Consider the following 23,468-nt stretch of genomic DNA (forward strand, 5'->3'; position numbering starts at 1 on the left):
CGTTGAAGAAACACGATAGAAACGACAGGCGTGTGTCAACGATTTGACAGCTTAAAATATTTCTTTCTGGGTTGGGAACAAGGCAAAAAGGCGACAGACTCCGGCAGTCCTCGCAGACCGGTCAGAACCATAGCCCGAGATTGTCCGTCCATGTGTCCATATGTCTCTTTGTCAGCCAGGCAGTCAGCCATCCAGTCTGTCAGTTTGCCAGTAAGCAGTCTGTCAGCCTGTCTGTTCGTACAACAATGTCTAGATTTATGCTTGAATGGCTTTGGGGCGCGCGTGACTAATTGAAAGTCTAGCGAGAATTCTACGAACAACCCGGCCAGTGGCTCCAAAACTGTGACTGCAGTTCTGAAATATAAATTTTATTTGGAAAAGGAAAGCAATTTCTTTTATAATAAATCATAAGATAATTCTCTAAAAAATTTTCCAGGAAGAACAGAAATTTTTTGTAATATGGCTTAGCTCATACATGCCTATTTTAAGAATAGGGTTCCAAAGAACCCTTTCTTTTTATTACCCTTTTTTTAATAAAACAAGTTGGCAAAATTTACAAAGAAAACTTTAAAAGTTACTGTTTTATGTTAGCCAATTGTGTAATATATATAAAAGATGTCTGTTTGCATTAAAAATGGATTAGAATATATAATTTATAAGAAATTGTCAAGAAAATGTATCTTTAAAGAATGAAATGTTGTTCAATATTAAAGTCACAGCAAAATCGGTTGCCTTGCTTTGAAGCTTTTTCATTATTGGCGGCAAACATCTGACCAGCCTTCCAAATAAGTGTATTTCCAATTTCAAATGTTTAATGTTTTCAATACAGACATTTAATTGCTTCATTAAATTTAGCCAAATTTGGAGAACGAAAAAAAAATAAATGAAATTCGAGGGGCCGGTCATTTGGCATCGCTTGGTTTCGTAACTGTAATTCAAATGTTTGACAAGTTGTTGCAACATTCGCAGCGCCAACAGTAACAACAACTGACTGCCGAAAGAAACAAATGCAACAACAAGGGGCAAAGCGTGTTACAAGCCACGTACGAGACGCATTTTAGGCACAGCAATTATTTTAATGGTCAATTTATTTATTTGTTTGGCCTGTGATTTTTGGCTTTTTTTCTCTCGACATTTTCCCTGAATTTGCCTTTTAAAGAACGCTTCCTCAGTTCAAGCTGCTGCATCAGTTGGTTTTGCATTTGCATGAATTTCCTGCAAGTCTGTTTTTTTTTTTTGGGTCGGGGTCTTAACGTGATTGAAGCTTCGCATGAATTGTTTTCATGTCATTTACCAGGAAGCAGATTTTATTTTTAATGGCCAACGGTGCAGGGAGCTTAAAAGTCAGGGACGAAAATATGTTAATGATGAAAGAAAAGGAAAATAATAACGTATTAAAATTCTCTTTTTAAGAGCTTTCGTTATACGAAAGCAATTTCGTTAAACAAACAGATTCTTAATTATGTTTTTAGTGGAACATTAATTTATCATAAATCAGTTTGTTTATGACTGCAAAAACTAATAAAAACTTACATATTGCTAGCAAAAAACAGACGTTAAAGACATTCAAATATTAGAGGTGCAACCAAGGAATTATTCAAAACCACATTCCATTTGCATTTAGAGCATTAAGCTTTACATTCAATATGCCTCACAACATACATATCTGCTTACTTACTTGTTTAATTCGTATAACTCAGTTTTATTTCTTGAAGTCCAAACAAGTTATTCCAAACTTTGTTCATTCTTTAGCCGCATTAATGCGCCAATTTTCAGAGATAAAAACTTGCAGCAGACACAAAACTTTGCGATTACTTCAGTGCGAGCGGCAAACACGTCGAAAAGTCTGAGTGAGCGATAGAGAAAAGTAAGAAAATGTGCAAAAATATACGAGAAACATGTCTGCCATGTGGGTTCATTCACCATGTTATCTAAAAGCGTGCCAAACCAAAAACTGACAAAAAAAATAACAGATTCTATTCCCTCCAATGGGCCACCAAACTGTATAATTTGCCAAAAAATATGCCGAGATAAAATGCTGTCTAGCACAGGCCCAAATAAAACTTATAGGCAAGCCCTAAATTTGTTGTCTTTTATTTTGGCTCCTTCACTCTGTCTACTTCAATTTTTCGCTCGTTTATTTTTAAAATTTTTACGATGCCATGAGTTTTCACAGTTTTGTGTGTTTTTGGCAATTAACTGAGCGTCCGTGTTAGTTTTTTGGGTGCTTGGGCGCAGAGGAAGTTTCCTGTCGGCTTCGCCTGGTGGATTTTCTTCATTGAGCGATAAATATTTGATTGCCATAAATGTTAATTCGTGTAATTTACGACATGCAATGCTCCCTCTTACCACTCAATTTCGTCCATCAACTCAAATTGACCCGCTAAATTGGTATATCCCCCCACACTTCCACTGAATAATTTAACAATTTTGTTAGTCCCTCTTTGATTTGGCCTTATCAGTTGACAAGTATCTGGTAACAGGTTTCCATGCATAAACAATAACTCACTCCCTCTGAGGAGAATCCACTGACCAAATATTTATACTAAGTGTGATCTCCATCGGTCCGTTGTAAACAAGTTTGCTGTTGTGGCCGTCAATTGGTCGAAACTGATAAAAACGTCAAAGTGTTACCCCCGAGGCCTTCACCTGCCGCTTCTTCGATTGCAATCTACAACGATTTTCACATCTCCACAGGGAAGGAGCCGAAGGAGACCACGACGTGGCCTTTTCATAGTTCGCCTCCTTTATCTGGAACGTGTTTCTGCTCAACGGGCAGCAGGAAATCGGTTCAGAAGCCCGCGCTGCTCTTGAGCTGATTGCAATCAAGGTTTTGGACAGAAATTTGATGGGGACAACATAATTCACTAGAGATAACTTATCGCCTTAATTCGTGTGTGTCAAGTTCAGTGGCTCCTCAGCGAGTAATCGGTATTGGAGAAATTCGACCAAGGTAGCATACTTCGTCTTGATATGAACTTTTTTTTTATTTATATTGTAATCCTGCACTTAAACAGCTCTAAATTGTTTTAAAAAAGCACACGAAATATATTTTCATAGTAATGGTCGGACATTTTTAGATGGGAATTTAAAATCTGAATGCTGGCTTAAATTTATTGTTGCACTGTTACATAATTGAATTACTTATTCAAAAATTATACTTCCAAAGTTATTTGTTATGACTGTGAACGAATTTATTAAATAATTTGATTAACTTTTTTTTTTGAGTTTTTCCGGCTCCAGGTCAACAATTAAAATTTTTTTTAAATAAAAGTTTTTAAATTTAATTTTTTTAAATAAAATTTAAAAACTTTTATTTAAAAAAATGTTTCAATTGTTGACCTCGAGCCGGAAAAACTCTAAAAATTAAACATACATCAAAGGTCGCCAACAAACAATTCGATTAACTGTAAACTGAACTACTAAAGTATGATTGGAAGATGGCTGGATTTTGTCTTTTAAGATGTTAACATCATTAACTTTTTGTAAGTTGATTAATAGTATATTTTGAAGTTTTCTTGGGTGACTATTTATTAAGATTATAATATATGGTCGAATCTGCTTCTAAAAAATCAAGCAATAATCAATTTCACTACATAGAGTAGACGAATAAACTCAGAGTCTTCGAACCATATATTTATTTAGGCAGAAGGCACTTAATTTGAATGCCTCTTTCAGTATTTTGTTAATCGTATAGAGCTCTTCTTTGTCTCGATATTATTGCGAACGTTATTTTTCGTTCTGCTGGCTACTACAATATCTTTAGATATTTTTAACGATATTTTAATCTATTACTGCGTTGAGCTGACAGGTCCATTCCTGTAAATTGATTAGCCACAGGTGTATAATATGAAACATATCCCTTGGACAATCCTGAATTGCAGGATCCCAAAAAGTGTCATGTTTCTGTTTCAAAAAGGCGTTTTGTATAGCATTATTACTCGGATATCCATAATTTTGGGGCTTACCACAAAACCGTAGAAATTCTGCCATTACTTTTGTTCTGCAATTATTATGTAATTGGATCAAAAAGACAATGAATTAACATATACTTACTAAAAGGTCAAATCGAGGAAGATAAAGCTTATCTGTGGACAACCGATCTATATAAGTTTTAGTCGAAGACTGCAATGAAAAATACTTTTCTCTCCCTATTTATACAATTCCATGATTCCTGTATTTTGTATTCCTATTTTTCCCAACTGTCGACATGTTCAATGAGAATATAATCTTTCGCTTAGAGCCACATCCCAATTAGGATTTGTTTGCCCATATGTCGGTCCTTGAAATTTTACAAATCCTGAGGAGAAGCATGGAAAAGCCAACAATTAGTGGCATGCTTTTTAATTGACCAAGATGGCAGTGCCACTCTGTTAAGGAAATCGCTTAATGTACAATTATTTGTTAACACATAACATAAAAATAAAGTTAAAGAGCCAAAGTCCCTGGATTTTTATGAAACCAGACTACAAAAATTAAATCTTGTTACTATTGATACATAAGACTCTGATTTCTCTTCTTATTTTCGCCGGTCTCTTTCACTTATTTATTTTGTTAATCTTATCGGCTTGACTGACACTGTTGTTGCTGTAATCGAATACAGTCGGCATTCAATAAGGAGAACGCACGCAGGCGCACACCTCTTTCCACTCTCGCTGGCATTTGACTTCTTGTATTTTTGCATTTTATCAGCATTGGAAAATCGTGGAAAATGTGTGTGCTGCTGATGCCATTAGCTACTTAGTGAGTTGTGGGTAAACAAGTGGCTTTGAAATTTGATAGAGTTGTTTTTGAGTGGGCGCTACAGCGATTGCTCTCAGATATCGTTTTCTGAGCTGAGGATTTGCTTTGGCCTCGCGATGACTAGCGAAAAGTTGAAGGAAAAAATATAAGAAATAATACTAGTCACATATCTGGTTAGATGGCGCCATGTGGCCGCTCTAAGTCAATGCGTCGTAATCAATTATACACCTGGCCACACCTTCGCCACAAGTCGCCCGTCGGAAAATTCAATTGCATGCCTTTTATTGATTTCTCATTTTGGTCTGCCTTGGATTTTGTGTGGCTTTTTTGGCCACTGATCTTCGATAGGCGCAACATTTTCAGCGTCTCGAACACGCGACGTTTTTGGCATTTATATTTGGTTTTTTTTTTCTTCATTTTTTCTTAACAATTTCCCAAAATATCGTTTGTCAGCTGTTGCTGCCGGCCACGTTAAAAGAGAGCCACAGAGTTGGGCGGCAGTTTTGGAGGGTCGGCCTGCGTCTGCGGTTGGTTGACAGTTCGGTAAATTTATGACGCGGCGATGGCAATGTTGGGTTAAAAGATTTTGCCAATACCATGCGGCATTAGCGGAGATATGGACGCAGTTTGTTGGTAGTCACTGATGCAAAGATATATGCCTGCGACTGGATAGAAACATCAGTTGGCGACAGAAACACTGACATTTGGGTGCGTACATTATTTATTGCTCATTTGCCCATTGGCTATAAAACCGAACGGCTGAGGTGTGATGGCAGTTATTTTTATGGTGGGAAAATCCGTACCTCACGGAAATTTAAATAAATTAATTAAGTGGTTGACCAGAAAGTCAATAAAGAAATCTCTTAAAGTCATTCGGGATTCTGCCTAGTTCAGATCCTTAAACATAATTATGCTTTAAACATCATTCCTTATTTCTGAAGTTAATAATATTGTAGGCCAAGTGGTTAATTCATTTAAAAACGATTTTTAAATGCCGTTTTACACAAAAATCTGGCAATAAAGACTGATCTCATATAAAGTTTTACCATTATTATTAATGTTCATGCTAATGTTTATTTAAACACAAATTTATCTAACACCCAAAATATAATCTGTAGTAATTCAACAACATCTATCGTTTTCCGTTTTACAGACCTATCAAATCTTCTCCGTGTGGTTAAAATCGGCCAACTCGCCTCGACCAGCCTCTTGGATCCTCGAAAAGTCCCTGGATGGCATTAACTTTGAGGCGTGGCAGTACTTTGGCCTGAGCGATGCGGACTGCCAGCGACGATGGAGCCTGTCCGGACAGAATGGCAAATACCTGTTCCAGAACGACACCGAGGTCATCTGCTCCACTCAGTTTTCCAAGCCAGGTCCTCTGGAGAACGGCGTGTTGCATGCGTCGCTGCTGAAGAATCGACCCGGAGCCACGGACCAGAGTCCAGAGCTAATGCAGTTCATAACGACGCGGTATATCAGGATTCGTCTGCAGGGCATGCATTCCACTGCCAATTTAGACAACAGTTTGGACTGGCTTCTGGACTCCCAATCGCTAGAAAAGCACAGCTTCTACTCTCTGTCCCAGTTGAAAGTCAGTGCCCGCCTGGATTGCCATGGCCATGCAAATCGCTCCCAAGATTCGCCGGGAGAGCCCCTGCTGCAGTGCATCTGCCAGCACAATACATGCGGTGGTCAGTGCGAGCAGTGCTGCCCGCTCTTCCAGGATCGGCCTTATCGATCGGACGGAGGAGAGTGTGAAATCTGCCAGTGCTATGGTCATGCGGAGAGCTGCTCCTATGACTCCTTCCTGGACAAGGGCATCTGCCAGAGCTGCTCGAATCACACGGCCGGCAATGAGTGCGAGTTCTGCGAGAGTGGTTTCTACAGGGAGCTGGATGCACCACTGACCGATCCCTGTCTGCCCTGCTCCTGTAATCCTGTCCGCTCCACGGGAAACTGCCAACCGGATGGAGGAAGCTGTGATTGCCTGGAGGGATTCCAGGGCAGAAACTGTGAGGAGTGTGCTCCGGGCTACTATGGAGACGAGTGCAAGCGTTGCGAGTGCGACGAAAGGGGAAGCCTGCCCTCCGAGGGATCCTGCTCGGGAACATGTCGATGCAAGCTCAATGTGGATGGAAGGACCTGCTCCGAGTGCGCACCGGGATATTATGATCTGAACGAAGAGAATAGAGAGGGTTGCACCAGCTGCTGGTGCTCGGGTGTCTCACAAACTTGTCACAGTGCCAAGCTACAGACTTTGGCCTTCGAGACCCTTAACGATTGGAAGTTAACCGATATACAGAGAGTAAAACCCATTTCAATACCCGTCGATGCCGAGGAGAACCGATTGATCTTTGCAAACGAACTGGATGAAGTGGAGGCCATCTATTGGCAGGCTCCATTGGGCTACTTGGGAAACCGTTTGACCAGCTATGGAGCGAGGCTGCAACTGCTCTTGTCGTGGGTGGTGATGAGGGGCGACACCTCGGGAAAGCCCACCACGGGACCCAATGTCATCCTGTTCGGGAAAAACGGCCTGAAGATAGCCTTTGCCGATGAATCCCTGGAGGGATTGGGGATCAGCTTGAACGTAACCCTCACTGAAGAGGGCTGGTATCATGTGCCACCTGCTGTGAAGGATATAAAAACGCGACTCAGACGCACAGAGGGCGGTGACTATCACGGCGAATCCGTGACTCGATCGCAATTCCTCTCTGTTCTGGTTTCACTCGATGCTGTCCTTATCAGAGCTGCCTTCCACACCGACCAGGTGGAAACCTCGCTGGAGCGGGCTGTTATCTATTCGGGTGGCGTGGAGTTGGGCGGGAAGTCCTCCAGCCAAGTGGAGCAATGCCTCTGCCCAGCCGGCTATACAGGTCTCTCCTGCGAGGGCTGCGCCTTTGGCTACAAGCGAATCTACGAGAACACCTCGGACCACCAGGTCTTGAGCAAGTGCATCCCTTGTCCCTGCAACGGACACTCGAATTCCTGTGATCTGCAGAGCGGAAATTGCGGCGACTGTATGCACAACACCTTCGGAGATCGGTGAGTAGGAATATTTTTGAATATCTTCAACATTAGTATTTATAATACCATGCTTCAATATTAATACTAGCTATTCCACTAACTTTATTTAATAAATATAAAAACAATTATTGAAACAATTGTTGAATCAAGTCAGCAATTTTCAAATAATTAAATAACTTGCAAGCATCCATATTTCCTATTGATTAAATTCACGTAATTTTATTTTAAATTTGCATTTTTGATAGCTATAATCTTCAATTAAAGAACTATTATTTGTTGTCCATTCTTTATTGTAGTCTAGACACAAACCCAAAAATTGAATAGATTTACATTCCACACAATGCCATCCACAGTTTTTAAAGTCACAAACCCATGCAATAGTTTGTGTCTTTGCTAACCCACCACGCCTAGCCAGGGCACACACCCTTCATCGAAGAAACAAATCTGTTAATATTCAAAAATACTTTTCTTTTAGTTGCGAGCGTTGCCAGTTGGGTTATTACGGGAATCCCCTGCAGGGAACGCCCCACGACTGCAAGCGGTGCGCCTGTCCCTTGTCCGATGACTCCAACAACTTCTCACCCAGCTGCCAACTGAAGAGCTATAATTACATGGACCTTAACCCGCAGTTTGAGCTCATCGAGCACGCGGAATACATTTGCACACAGTGCCCGGAGGGATATACTGGTGATCATTGCCAGGTTTGCGACGATGGCTACTTCGGGAATCCACGCCAGCTGGGGAGCAGCTGCCAACGCTGCGACTGCGCCGGAGGACCTTGCAACGTGACCACCGGCGAGTGCATCACCTGTCGCGGCAACACCGAGGGCTGGCACTGCGAGCGCTGCAAACTGGGCTACTGGGGCGATCCGGCCGTCGGCTGTGATCCCTGCCACTGCCATCCGGAAGGATCGGAAAGTGGGCTTTGCGACAGCACCGATGGCCAGTGCCTGTGTAAACCACGATACGCCGGACAGAAGTGCGACGAGTGCGATGTGGGCTTCGCCAACGTGGAGTTGCGCTGCCCCTCCTGCAGTTGCGATCCCCTGGGCTCCCTAATCCCGGACAGGTGTGATCCCCGCACGGGACAATGCCGTTGCAAGGAGGGCGTGATGGGAGCCAAGTGCCACGAGTGCCAGGATGGTTACTTCGGCATGAATGCTGTGGTCAATCGCTTAGATGACCTAGCTGACTTGCGTCCAAACTCTGATGATGACGATGACGACGACTGGGAATTGGTTGCAGAGAACGAGGATCCCAGCGGCGACTCCACGGTGGCCTGCGAGGGTAAGTACCCCAGATTACAGCTCAAAGCGTAGCGTCTAAGAACAAAGAAATTCCTCGAAATGAGTTCACTCACTGATAGATCGAGTGCACCTATGAAAAACAGATGTGGCAGAGGTGGGCCGAGTAGTAGTCCATCAATAACTCGGAAAACATAATTAAATTGGTGTTCTACTTTGCGCCGCTAAGTGAAGCGTTTCTGATGCTCTTCATTGACCCCAATTCAAAGCGCTTAATGCACAAATCAGTCAAGTTCTGGGTGGGATGTGCATCTGGTTTTTAGGGGCCGTGAGGGTACTAAAATATAAGATCGTTTGAGGTATTACAAATAATCTTTAGACACTTCTTTGTTATAGTTATTAATTATCAATTATCTTGCCTCAGACAACTCAAACATTAGGCCCCAAATTACAATTTTACTTCAGGCCATCAGCGCTTCAAATTCAACTCATTCATCATACAAAATGCATTACATACAATCTATTGTAATGGGATATTTTTGTTATCCGGTTCTCCTTGAAGTTGGTTTTTCTATCTTTTTTAACACCATTTACAGACTGGACAATGGGCAAAAACCCGTCTCAAATAACCTCTTGGTTTGTGATGAAAACCAAAAGCGGCTGCCAAGAAGATGGCCTGGTGTGTTTATTGAGTTGTACTTGAACAAGAACTCGGATTGCATAACACCCTGAATGCCTTTTCTTTTTATTTATATTTACTTTTGTAAACGAGACTCTTTGCGGTTTTTCATCTCGTTTCTCAGTTTTCTAATTGTTTGTCTGTCATCTCTTCGTGCTTTTGGATAAATTGCCCCTTTGGCTATACACAATTTTTTAACTTTGCACCACTGTTGCGGTTTTCATCTGTCCGAAGTCATTCAACGTATTTATGGCTTTTAGGATTCGCTCCTGGGTTTTTTTTTGGCCAAGCATTGGGTTTAACTATCTATTTTTAGGAATATTTAAGCTTCTTTAAAGTAGTTGTTTTTATGGGGAAAATTGTTGTACAAAGTTGTATTGTATTGACTAGAGATACAACCTCTTATATTACCTAAACAATAAGGTTTCTTACATACAAATGTTGCTTAAAAAATGTTTGGGAAATATCTTATAAAAAGCAAGCAGCAAGAGTTGCCCTTGACATTAGCTTTTTCAACATTGAGGATTACTTTCTTAAAGCGCTTAAAGCGCCAACTTTTTGCGGCCAGATTTATTTCAGGACAAAAGTGTATTACTTTGTTAATAAAGAGTTTTTTGAGGGGCTTTCTTCAAAGTTATTCAAAGTCTAAAGTTGACAGGCAACGAGTAAAACACTCACAGGTACTGGTAATAAAAGTTTCCAATTCTAAAACCAAACTCGACGCCTATAAGGTGAAGTAAAAGAATAAACCTTAAACCTTTGGGTTTATTGTTAAGTAAACTTTAAGCAAACGCACCTAACAATAATTCCACATTTGCATGCCGTCTTGGACAGGCAGTTGGGCGTTTGCCAAGACAGAAACGCCACATGCAACCAACAGTAGCACGTGCGTTTGGACTTGAGCTTGCTGGGAATTTATAACCCACGCATAAAATTGCGCAGCTATCTAAGAAATTAAGCAGCAAACTGCGAGATACATTTAGCCGCTGGTCATATTTTGTAATCAGTTCCATTTGCCGCTCACCAAGCAGCAGCAGCAGCAGCAGCAGCAGAGTGTACAAGCAGACACACTTTTGTGTTGACCACAGACTCCGGCACAGACTGCATGGAGCCATGCTGGTGTCCAGTTTTAAGACCAAACCCAAGCCAAGCCAAGCCAATCCAATCCAAGCCGAGCCAGCCACTTTGGCAATTCCAGCCGAGCGGCATATTTTCATTAGTCTGAGGCTCTTGTGCATTTGCTGTTGTTGCTGCGTTGACATTTTTATGGACATCGGAATGCTCGGGCCGCCGACTGACTTCTCAGGCGGACCCCGAAAAAATCCAACTCGAAAAAATGGCCAACAAAAATCGTGGCCACTTTGACTTTGCCCCTTTTCCGTTTTAGCCAACTGATTAGCGAAACAATTTCAAATATTTGTGTTAAATAACTTGACAATTAATTGCATTTCGTGGATGCGGTTGCGTTTGTTGTGGTTTCGATGGGTTTGGTCATTCGCTTTTCGTGGTTGGGGGCGTCGAAGCAATCCGAACCAAATGAAGTTATACGATTTGAGAGCAAATTTTGTTTTGGCATTGGCGGTGCCTTAAAAGGAGTTGAAGAGGATAATCAAAATGACTTTGAAAAATTAGAGCTGAGCTCTAAATACTTCCTGGAAAAGTAATGAAGTCATGTTAAAAATCTCTTTATAATACGTTTATCTTAATTAGTCTGAAAACTGAATATTTCTCCTTTTAATGCCTTCATTATTATTTGCTTATTTAGTCTGCAAAAATATATTGTGAATTACTTTAAAAGTTAAGTGAGCCTTTTAAATTTCAAGAAAAAGTAATGAAATCTTGTAGTAAATCTTTTCTTGACTATATTTATCTCATTCAGTCTGCAACGAAAGTTAATATTAGCACATGTGCAAATGTAAAACGACTCAGTTGCCAACTAGGCCGGACAATTACAAAATTATGCTCGCCGAAAAGAAAAAATTGTAAGTGGCACAGTATCTTTTTCACCAAGCTGCACAGCGATGTGACTGAAAAATTGCCATGAAAAAAGCATCTTTATAGACAAGTCGAGCCACGACTAGTTGGACAGACGGCAGACGGACTGTCCAAGGTAATCAAGAAGCGTCTAAATGGACAAAATGGAGCAACAACCACTGGCTGCTGTTGCATTTATCCGTCAGTCTGTCAACGCATCATTCGAAATGGAGCAAGAGGATTCGATCCTCGGAGGCAATAAATTTCAAATAACTTCCAACCATGGCCAAACAAATGTGACATAAATCGTCTGTGTAACGGTAACGGAAGCATGCAAAGCCAAAAACATTGACACTAATGAATGTGGCCAACACAAATGTAATTGTCGAATGACAATTTGTTTACAATTGCCAATGCAAAACCAACCAACATAGGAATTTATTACTTTGAATGGTAAACAGCTCAAGGGATTTCGACTAGGTGATACCCAATATTTGTATTTAATAAAAAAAAGAGATGATAGGCAAATGTTATGATGATATCGCAAACGATGTAATGATATTGCAAATTTTATTTACACAATTGGTAGCGAATCTTTTTTGTAAAAGAATGCAAAAAAGCTATATTTCCCAGTGAAAAAATTTAAAATCTTTTTTTATTTTAATTTATATACCGCAATTAAAAATGGGAATAATGAATAATGATGCGACAAAACCTTCTTAAACCATTGTAAAATATATTCACTTGAGCCTTTTGCTCATACCGGAAATACACTTAATTTAATTTCAAAACTGAGAAAATCCTTCACAAACAAGCACATAGAAAACTACATATGAAAAGAACATGATTTTTTTTTCGTTACTGATTGTATTAAAATCAACTAACTAACTCTCTGAAATGGTATAATAATCACCACAGAGTCTTTCAAACTGTAACCGGGTCATTATCGAAAACACTTTTCGCCGCGAAGGGGAAGCCAGAAGTTTGGCATTTTGATTTTCTTATTTATGGCCCAGACTTTCGCTCCAATCGAAGGCCTGTCTCTGGTGTGCCCCTCCGCAGCCCCTCGTCGTCCCACGTTGTATCTATATCTAGTTGCTTGGTTGCCATGTTTCGCTATCGCCAGCGTCCATGTCGTCGTCTGCTTCTCCTTTTTGGTCGTGGTGTGATTTTAATTGCTCTTACAAATGTTCTTCGTCGCGCATGCGCCGCTAACTTTTCGAGTGCAAATCTATGTAGCCCAGCTCCGAGCTGGAATTGGGCAAGACAAAGGCTGAGATTTATTGCCAACCAGCCATATGTTCGAGAGGGAATTTCGTCCTATTTTTGGGGATACTGCATGCAACGTTTTCATTTTAGCCACCTCGTGTGGGTAGCAGATTTAGAAAGGCCTTATGTTGCTTAGATTAGATGCTTACCTTCGGCTCAAATGGCTCTAAAAGACTTTTAGGATAAAACACAGCTCTGTATGTTAAAATTTATGTTGAGAATTTAATTATTTCTATTATTATGACTACTTTATCAACTGACTATATCAGTTAGTAAACAAATAACCATAAACCGTTTCCTCTCATAAACACCATCAATATGCATTAACATCAAATCTCATTTTGTCATTTAACACTTCGCATCATTTGCTGCCACTGGAGTAAGCAATTGATAATTATTAAAGCCACTAATCAGTCTTTCTAGCTATTGCAAAACCAAAGCCCCACAATCAGCTTCAAAATGCCACCCAAATGAAAAGCCATTATTAATAATCTTCAAAGCTTTAATTAGAAAATAATATTCTCGAAAATATACGTGCACACGCAGCGACTTGAATGAAACCCAAGTCAGGCGCATACAATAATTAATAAATTATTTCCAGTCAATAAAGTTTTCAAGTCTCTGGGCATTGCAACATATATTTTCGGTTGAGATTGCAACTCGGGGACTTGGATGGTTTGGGGGGTTTGAGGGGAAATCCAATCCCGGCACCCCGCGGATGAGCAAGCGCCGCACCACGATACTGGACTGGAGTCGCTGTGGAAGTCGCCCCATGTCAGTTCATTAGGGTCAGCCAGAGACTGGGAAACTCGTGGACTGAGTCTCTGTCTTGGCGGTTCATAAAAATTAGTTGGCTATAAAATTAGCCTGCGTGGAGGAGGAGAAGGGTATTCAATTCTCGTAAAATCAACACAAGTTGAATTGCACTCCATTCATGGAAATCAAATTGCGTTCGCCGTCCAATAGATTCATACTTTATGGCTGCCACATTTTCTGAATGGAAATCAAAAGAACTCAACTCCCTGCCATCGCCAAACTCAGTTCACTGACTGTTTATTAACACTCGGGAATTAAGGAAGTGAGAAGCGCAGGTGCGATCACTGTATAAATAGAACTCTTTGGGCAGGTGAGTTTGGTTTTCGGTGTGACTTTTAGCTGCTTGTAAACCGAAAACTCTCAAGGAGATGCAAATGTTCTGCTAGACGGAAATCCCATTTGAGGGTGAAGAATTGTGTGCCATCGACAACAAAGTGCTTTGAGTGACGGCTCCTGGGAGGCACAACTTTCTCAGGGCATAAATATTTTGGAAAAACATGTAGAAGAAACATGATATTGAACCCATATTTTAAATAGGTTTTTTCTTAGTCTACTTAATAAGCTATTTACAGTTGATGAAAGTGAATGGGGTGTTCTGTAAAATCAAACCGTTTAAAACATCTTACTAAGAAAACTAATTAGTTTAATTAGATTTATGTGCTGAAATCAATGGTAGTAAATCGAATAGGAAAAGTCGAACAACATGTTGGACTTGCTAGTAATCAAATAATGTTCTGATATTGTATTACATATTACATATTTGTCTTTAATAGAGATTATCATAATCATCAATTAAAAAATGTATAACTCTAAGGAAAGTCAACAGTTTTTTCTGCCTTTTCATGTATTTCTGTATCCCGGAATCTTGTTAGCACATTTCATGCCCACACGATGATATCTCCTGTGCTTCCCGCCAACCGTATCTTTAGTATGTTATGCCCCTTACTTTCAGACAAACTTTCCTTGTCAGATCAACAAAATTCGCAATACTTTCTCCGGCTCTAGTATGTGTGTGAGGAACCTTCTCTAATCTAAATGACAACTCGTTGGACTCTTCGCTGTGTTGCCCAAAGACATGGCAAGAAAATATTTTGGTCTTGCTTTTGGTTTGTGGCTTCTAACAGCACATTGATTGATTACAAAACGTGCGCCAGGCATTTTCACGGCAGCAACAACAGCAGCAACAACAAGGCACGGCAATTGTTTTTTTTCCGCTCAGCGACTTTTCCACAATGGCATTTTCTTCATTTGCGCCTAACAATGGCATCATTTTGTCACGATTTCTGCGCTGCACTCACAACTAACAAGACACACCGGCAACATGTTGCTGGCGGTGCCTGCTACTGCTACGATTTAATGTTGCTGCGGCCGTTGAATTATCACCGCGCATGTGTGACTAACCTCCCGAGGCGGTGCACAACAAAAAGCCGCGGATCCGCCGTAGTTGCAAATATATATGTATATGTAAAAAAAGCGCCACACTATCCGCTCGCTTTTTCGGCTTTCCTCCAGAGTCCCCAACCTGCTGCTAATGTTTTCCTCAACCCCAGTCATAATTCCTGCCGCCAACTGAATCCCAGGGCAGAAGACAGGCGAGATTCCTTTTTTATTTATGGAAACGGCAGATGGTGCTGCTGTTGTTGGTGCTGCTGATGATGTTGCCGCCGTGGCTACTGTGGCGGCTTTGAATTTTGACCGTCAGCGAGCGGCATGTGGCACGTTAATGATCTTGTTACCCTGGAGACTCCGTTCGACCCTTTTGCATAAACCCATTGAACGAGGTGTGCAACTAACGAGCAATGGCTGTGGCCCCTTTTCTCCGCTTGAATTTGTGCGCGGCGAAGTGTGAGATGATGGATCTGTGAATCATTAATAGTTGGTAGAAAAGTTTGGTTCTGTATACAGAAAATATGAATGGTGTTGGGGAGAAACTAATTATAATTATTACTAACATTATTTTATTTAATGGTCAAGCATTAAAAGGTGTGCCCAAAGAATATGTGCAAGCCTAGAATTGTACATACTTTAAAAAAAAAATTGTATAGTTACTTTAAATCCATTTAGTTCTTGTTAGTTAAATTAAATTTTTGTTAATTTTTAGAAATAATAAAAATAGCTGAGCACATCCAAGTTAATAAGAAAGTAATAAATGACTTACTTATGATTACTCAAAAACTCATTGCCATATAATAATTTATTAATTACTTTGTAACATTTTAAAAAAATGTTTTTAAAATGGTTTTGAGCAATATAAATTAGTAAATCATTTAAGAATTAAAAATATATATTTATAGCAATGCTTTACTGAACATGGATTCAATTAAATCGCGACTCTAAATAGCCAGCTAAAGAGAATTACAAATGCTAGAACCTTACAAGTCAAAATGAAGTATTTGCCTGATGCAATTATCCCCTTTATCCCAGTTCCCCTCAGAACATTCATCATTAAGAGTGCAATGCGTTTTGATCGTGTTTCATGCTCTGGACGATTAGCACACATCCCGCAGTTGCGGTTTCACTTGAATTTGTTTAGACTGCTGCACTTCCGTTTGGCGGTTGAGATTTTGTGTGCCAGCTGCTGTTAAAATCATCTGGGTATGAAAAAGCCACAACAACATCTACATCCCAGACTCAGATTGAGATCCAGAGACACAGCGACAACACCAATCTCCTGGAGACAAACAGACACGACACGTCATCAACTTGACATTTAAATTGTGCTCCTGATAAAGTTGCCAACATTTCTTATGACACGGCCAGAGAAGAAAGGTGGAGATACTTGGGGTCCGGAGCAGTTGGACACATTGTTGCAGCGGCACACAATGCAGATCTTGTGGTCGGCTGTCATATCCCCAAAGTCTCTTGCAGATCTTCGTGTGGTCCCAGAAAAATATATCATGCCAGGCAATTAATGTCAGCTCAGGTGACAGCTTTTTTCTTTATTCTTGTCGGTGCTTTCACGGCCAAGAGTTATAAGAGATTTGATTTGTAAACTTGTTTTTGGGCTTAAGTACTGGGGTTATTTCTCACTTACTTTATATGCATCCCAAAAAAATACAAGAATGAAATATATGCTATTTGTTGTGAAACCTGTTTAATGATAACTAATATTTACATCCAGATAAGTAATTACAAACGTGCCCGTTAGAATTCATTTATTGTTTGATTAAATAGTGAATCCCATTGAAAAAGCTTGAGTCATCCACAAAAGCAAAACAGTCATGTAGATGTTGAGTTACTATTTTACGGTTATTAGAATGCTTTCAACGCATGCTAAGCACATTAAAGAATCGTAAAATCGTATACTGAAGTAGTTACTTTTAGTACACAACTCTGGAGAGCTGAAAGTTTTGCTGTGCCATTAGTTTTATATGTCCGCCCGAAGACGGTTCTCCGTTGATCACCAAGACATGTCAAATGCATTTAGATAGTGATTGCATTTTGGCCCAGAGCATCGGTTGTTTCTTTCTCTTTTTTTTTTTTTTTGTGGGCGTTTCTTGGACTTTCCCCCCGATGCGTTCAATCAATCACCATTTCTCACCGTACGAGTGGACTCATCTTTCTGGCTGCACGCAAACTGAAGTCAATTCGAGGCGTTTAATCAATCCGGCCATGTAAATAGTTCGCCTCCCTCGATCCTCTAGTGGAGTTTGGCCATCATCCTACTCCTCATCGCCAACCGCCTCGTTGCGTGTGTTGACACTCGAAAACGTAAATCACAAGTGCAATTAACAAGGCAAACGGCGGAGATCGTCAAGCAATCCATTTGCAGTTGGCATCGCCAACGGAAATTGTTGTTTGCTCAATAAAAGTAAATTGCAATTAAACAAAATTGCTAATTTCAATGATGACAGGCGCCATAAATTCGTAGCCGTTTGGGCGGAATATTGTTACTAGATGGTAATGGATACAGATAAAGCCAGCAAAGGAGTTTTGTATGTTTCATGTTCAACAGTTGTCAGTTTTGGGTAATTTAAGTACACAATTTTAAAAACGATTACATTAATGGCATTTAAATGTACATGTTGGTTTTTACAACATTTATATTTGTTTTATGTTTTTCAAACTTAAAAGCTCATATTTTTTAATGAAGGGGTGTTTGTATATTTTATTTACAAATTAAACTAATGCAACATTTTAGCCTATTAAAGATGAAAATAAATTAAAGAAAAAAGATTTATATTCTGTTACTCATCTCACCCAACCACATATTTTTAGCCAATAATTTATTCAGGTCCTGACTACAAGAAACTTTCGCCTCATAGCAACACGTTCTCTCACTACTTAAAACAACGATTTTGCCGCCAATTTCAGCAATTCGCTAAAAAATCAATTAAAATCAAGACGACAGCTGCCGTCGCACCAAAAAAAGAAGCGAACCGCAACAAGCAAAGCCAACATTTGGCCAACGTCAAAATTTAATGCATTTGCACTTGACACGCAAAGGAAGTTGCAACAGTTGCAACGGCGGCGATGCAACAGTTGCAGCCACCAAAGACTTGCCCCTGGCCGAAAAACACATTGGCCAACGAGGAAAAAAGCATAAAAAGCTGGCTGTGGAAACAAGATCAAAAGGTCGAAGATTGCGCTAACCCGAGGACGCCCACTTTTTCGCACGCTCCACGCCGGATACGCGGATACGTGTCCACAGATAAACATGGTGGATGTATGCCCGGGTGTAATCTATAAAAGTGCCTGGACGAGGCCAGCTAACACCGAACAAAGAGATATCCTAAGGGCGAACAACCTCGGAGTTAGAAATTGAAAAACTTCTAGAGCCCCTGGTGAAATTCTTTCATCAGCAGGCGCGTTGCGTTCATATCGAATGGAAAGTCAGAGGAAAAAGGAGGGATTAGAAGTTGGGGTATATAAAAATAAAAGGAGATGCAAGTTAACAACAGGGCTGTCCAATAATACTCAGGACATTAAAAACAAAGTTTACTCAGGTTTTTTTATTTATGGTATAAAAATGAAATGTTGTAAAAATCCCTTCACTTTATTCAGTAAAATATTGTGTGTGGTTTTTTAAGAAGCATCTCCAAGTTTTATATTGTATTTACATTATTAATGGGTTCTAAACATTAACTTTAATAGTCATTATGGGTATTTTAAGCGGGCACCACACCCAAATGTTATTTTTGAACAACTCCCGACAGCCCTGGTGAAAGCCATGCGTAGCGGCGTATCTTCCTGGACAGGCCGAAGCCAAAACAAGCAATAAATAGTATCAATCACAAATGATCGCAAACGAGGAGGCCTCGACTGCACCCAGCGGCACTCAGCTGGCCAAACTTGCAGCTGTCCGTGGCCAAGGAACCTTCCGGGCCTCGCCCCCTCCCCTGGCACTCTATCTTGGACTTAGCACAACAAATAATGATTCATGCGAGAAAAGTAGCGGCGGGAACAGGTTCCAAAGTTTGGCCAAGCGGCGAAACGTGACTGGGGAAGAAGGAGAAAGGGTTGGGAGACCTTGCACCAAGAGCCGGTCCCCAACTCCTCCAATCCCATCCAATCCGATCCGATCCTTTTGCGGCACATGTGCAGTGGAACGACTCCGGCATTATGGTTCAATAGGTCAACGATGCGTTGAATGACGACCAAGCGAGTCGGGGACGAGGACTCCGTAAAGGAAAAGATCATTGCATGAAAAATTACGGTAAGGCACGTCAATCGTCAAACCGATCTCCCAAACGAGCCATGTAATAGACCTCGAGAGTTCTCCTGGAGAGCAGGAGTAACTGGAACGTATTCCAAACTCCATAACCGATTGCGATCGCAACAAATCAGAGAAAAGTTGTTTTAAGCGCGACTCGCGTCCGTTCTTCTCCAATAAGCAATGAGAAATGAGAAATGTGTGTTTGTCGGGACCACCAAGGGGAATTTGGGAGATGGACGGGAAAGGATGGGGTTCGGTTCGCAGTTTGTCAAAAAGATGTTGGCGTTTTGATAATTTGCTCCACAGCTTAGAAGCCTGTGTGTAGGATTTCCTGTTTGCGACCAAAGTATATTTTCTATGTTTTTCATTTTCCCCTTTTTTTTTTTTTATAGCCTTTTTCTTTCACTCTGCTCGCGGAACCGCAACAAATCTGCGGCTGATTTAAATCTTTGCATTTACTCTTTGTTACCTTGCAGTTAGAGGTTTATGAGATATACGTAGGGGTCTGGGTCTGCGAGTATGTCAGATTTTATTTGGAATTTTACTGGGCTTGACTTTGACATTTCTGGCGTAAAATCTCTTAAGTGATTTTCTAGTTAGCCTTAAGACCAAATGGGATCGGATTGCTCTTTGGCTAAAAAGAAATAATGACAATGTTGTGAAAGATGGTTTTAGGAATTGTTGAATTGGAACATAGCGTTATAGACTCTGAATTTTTAAAATATTTGAATTTTAATTGATCATTTTAAAAGCAATTTAAAAAGTAAACTTTAAGTAGTTAAGCAATCACAAACAAAGAAAAAAGATTATTGTTTATTGTGCACTTTCCCGAATCCAACCATTTGACCTTGTTTTTAACTTTACCCCAAGGCAGTGGCAATGATTTCAGAAATACTTGTTGCTATTTATAAGCATTTCTTTTGTACTTTAATTGTTTTAATTGTAACTTTGGTCGTCTGGCGATAAGATCAACAAAGTGCTTTATTTTCGGCTGCACTTCGGCACGTGTTGTTATGTAGACCAGACCTCGATCTCGTTCCAGATCAACTCCCCCGCCCGAACAACTTCTGGATTCGATGAAAACACACCCTAACAATGCAGCTAGAGACTGTGGGGTCCCATGCATACGTAATTTCCAGCATGGGTGCCTAATTAAGTTTTCTGCCTTGTCCGCAGCAATTCAACGGAAAAGAAATCACTGAAATGTTAATACCAAGCTTTTCATTATGCGACACTCGTCCGATTATGGGCCATAATTTAGAGCAAGTTTTTCGGATTTTTCCAGTATTTTGTGTTTTTGACATTTTTATAGCTCACTTAGACGAAGCCTAACTAATTGGTGACAAAAAGGTTACGAAACCCGAAGAGCGAGCCACATGTGAACCACTTTGGCGTGGCGATCCGATCGTTTTGCTTTTAAAATGCCTGGCACGTTTCCAAGACGATTTGCTATATTGGAAAAAGTAGCCGACCAGCAGAAGATCGAAGCACTGGACGCTGAAGAAAGGAAAGAAAAATGAATTTTCCCGCTGCTCTCTGCACACAGAATGCGGACACACGCAGTGGACTCCGAAGAGTTGGACTTGAACCGGCTATATTTTTTTGCCTCTATAAATTTTTTGTATTTTTTGCCCAGTGCGGCGGCAATTAAAATATTGACAGTTGTGTTCATAGAGAGGAATAATAAGTTTTGTGTGTTAGATCTCACATGCATAAAGCTTATGGCCATCATTTGCCCGGGACCCCTGCAGTTGCTTTTTGGCTCTGACTTTGGCTAGAAACGAAAGGTTAACGCGACATGTTCATGTGACAATGTCAGGCAAACTGCCGGCATTCTGTCTGTCCGTTCGTCCAGTCTGAAGCGCATAAATAACTGCGTTTGTGACATGGAATGTTTGTTTCGACCAAGTGTAAAAGGCCCAGTCGTAGGCCAGATCTCACTGCCCGCCAGTCTGGCCATGTCTGGTGCGGATTGCTGGAGTATCTCAGCCGCTTAGCAGGCACAGTCACAGAGCTGCTGCTGGTAGCAAGGTGCGGTGCCCATATGCAGACAACCCAAAAGCTATTTGTAGCTCACTGGCTGATTATGGAAAAATTGCTAGATGTTTTCCTTGAGTCGGTTTCTTGTTAGAGTTTTTCCAGCCCCGTCTTCAGATTCTTCATCTTTTACTTTTCTCCATTGCATCACACAGCTGTAGATGAAAAAGAGGCAACTTTATGGAATTCTGTGGGATGCAGTCGGATACATAATATTTTGTAGGTAAAGAATGGCATATGGCTTAGATCACTTCGGATTATAGGCTGCCACGGCAATCGCAAGCATCTTTGGTTAAGGTAGGGCTACAAACTTAAATCGTCGACTTAACTTTGCAAACGATAAAAGATTAAAAGGTTCTTAATTAAATTTCCTTCCTTTGTAAACAAGTTTAATGTAGGATATTGTGTAATATAATTAATACTGCAAAGAAAAACCACAAAGTAAATGGGAATCAAATTTATTTTTTTCTAGGCAGCGACTTTTTTTGGAGTTCAACTTTTGATTCGTTCAACTAGTCGGCTACGCAATTTCTAAATATAAATATTTTGGTGACAAACTCAGAATATTTGTGGTTTGTTTATAGTATAGTTATTAATTGTAAAGCGTTTCCTTTCTCTGACATCCATCAATCAATCAATTGTAAACACTATTAAGCTGTAAGAATTATAAAATTCATAAAAGTTTACTGCTCGAAATGCTCAATAATTTACCAATCGATGTTGTTTGCAACAAAAGTTGCTGAGCCATAGCAACATTCTGCGCGTCTTGCAACATGCTCAAAGCCCCAGCTTCTTTTCCATATCATCCGATCGTATCCCAGCGAAATTGAATCTTTTACAAGTTAAGATGTTAGAAACAATAATATAAAAGTCATATAATGTGAATCATAAAGTTCAAAAATGGTAATTAATATAATTTGTAAGTTAAAATATAATACTTTTAACAGGTGAAAGATTCAGAGCGCCAAAGAGTATACATGGCTAAGAGAATTAAAAGGGAGTATATCTGTCCCGGCGAAGAGAATGTAAAGCGCACGAAGACTGTTCGGGTTTCTCAACCGAGCACCGAGAAAAAACCCCGGCGTTGCGATGGAAACTCGAAAAGTCGAATCAGTTGCAATGGGACGACGCGCGCGTTTGGATTCATGGAAATCGGCCGCGATCGCGATCGTATAACGCGTGCTGGTGTGGGAAATTGTTTAAGACCAGTGCAGAAATAAACCCAAAGAAAAGACTCTTTTCTTTGTATTTTGTATTTTATTCGAATTTTGTGTGTTGTGTGCACTTCTGCGGAAATGGCAAAAAGGAGAAAAATCGATTCAGCACTAAAATGTTGACATTGATTTTCGTGAATTTCGATTGATTTCCACCGGTTCGCGCCGCACGTTCGGGAAATCGAGACAACAACAACAAACAGGGAGTTGGCTGAGAGCGATTGGACGGATTGATTGCTTGATTGATCTATTTTTGCACTTGATTTGCGACGCACGCGCCGTAAACGCGACGTGACTGGCGCTTCACTCCACCTGAAGTTGGAGTCGTCGGATGCCCCACCTCGTCCACTTCTTGCCCCACCGAAACCCCAAACCACCCAACCCACCGATTCGCCTTTTGTCGGGGGCAATTATGTTGATTTGTGCATCGCATCGCCGATTTCCCAATGTTGATAACGCGAAATTTGCAATGCAAAGAAAGAAAATTGATTTGATGATCGCCCATCTTGACGCGATATCGGTTGATCGTGACACGCCCACTATTTGATTATAGAATGTGTATGTGGATTTAAAAAAGGTGTTTATCAAACAATAATTCTAAAGAATTTGTTCTTGTGCCAATAAAAAATATATAAAATGTGAAAATACCTGAGAAGGTGAATAAGAGTGAAAATAATTTCTATGTTGCAATATTTTGTGGATTATAGTTTTTAATAAATAAAAACACTTTTAAAGTTCTTAGAATAATAACATTTATAATTTGATGTACAAGAAAACTTCTTTTATCAGACAGATTTAAAAACTTG

At 40.4% G+C, this 23,468-nt stretch overlaps 1 protein-coding gene across 3 annotated transcripts in view; it reads left to right on the top strand.

The window, feature by feature from the left end:
• Positions 1–23,468, top strand: part of LOC108052228 (laminin subunit alpha-1) — a 71,026-nt gene that overhangs the window by 19,565 nt on the left and 27,993 nt on the right. For 2 of the 3 annotated variants that reach the window (XM_044460403.1, XM_044460404.1), the window contains exons 3-4: positions 5,897–7,791; positions 8,249–9,060. In XM_044460403.1, the coding sequence (XP_044316338.1) occupies positions 5,897–7,791; positions 8,249–9,060 (2,707 nt within the window). Of the gene's footprint in view, positions 1–5,896; positions 7,792–8,248; positions 9,061–22,579; positions 23,319–23,468 lie in introns of those variants that run through there. The other variant, XM_017134577.2, reaches the window with a different exon arrangement.

The sequence above is a fragment of the Drosophila rhopaloa genome, unplaced genomic scaffold, assembly GCF_018152115.1.
Source record: "Drosophila rhopaloa isolate 14029-0021.01 unplaced genomic scaffold, ASM1815211v1 contig_2, whole genome shotgun sequence".
Lineage (NCBI taxonomy): Eukaryota > Metazoa > Arthropoda > Insecta > Diptera > Drosophilidae > Drosophila > Drosophila rhopaloa.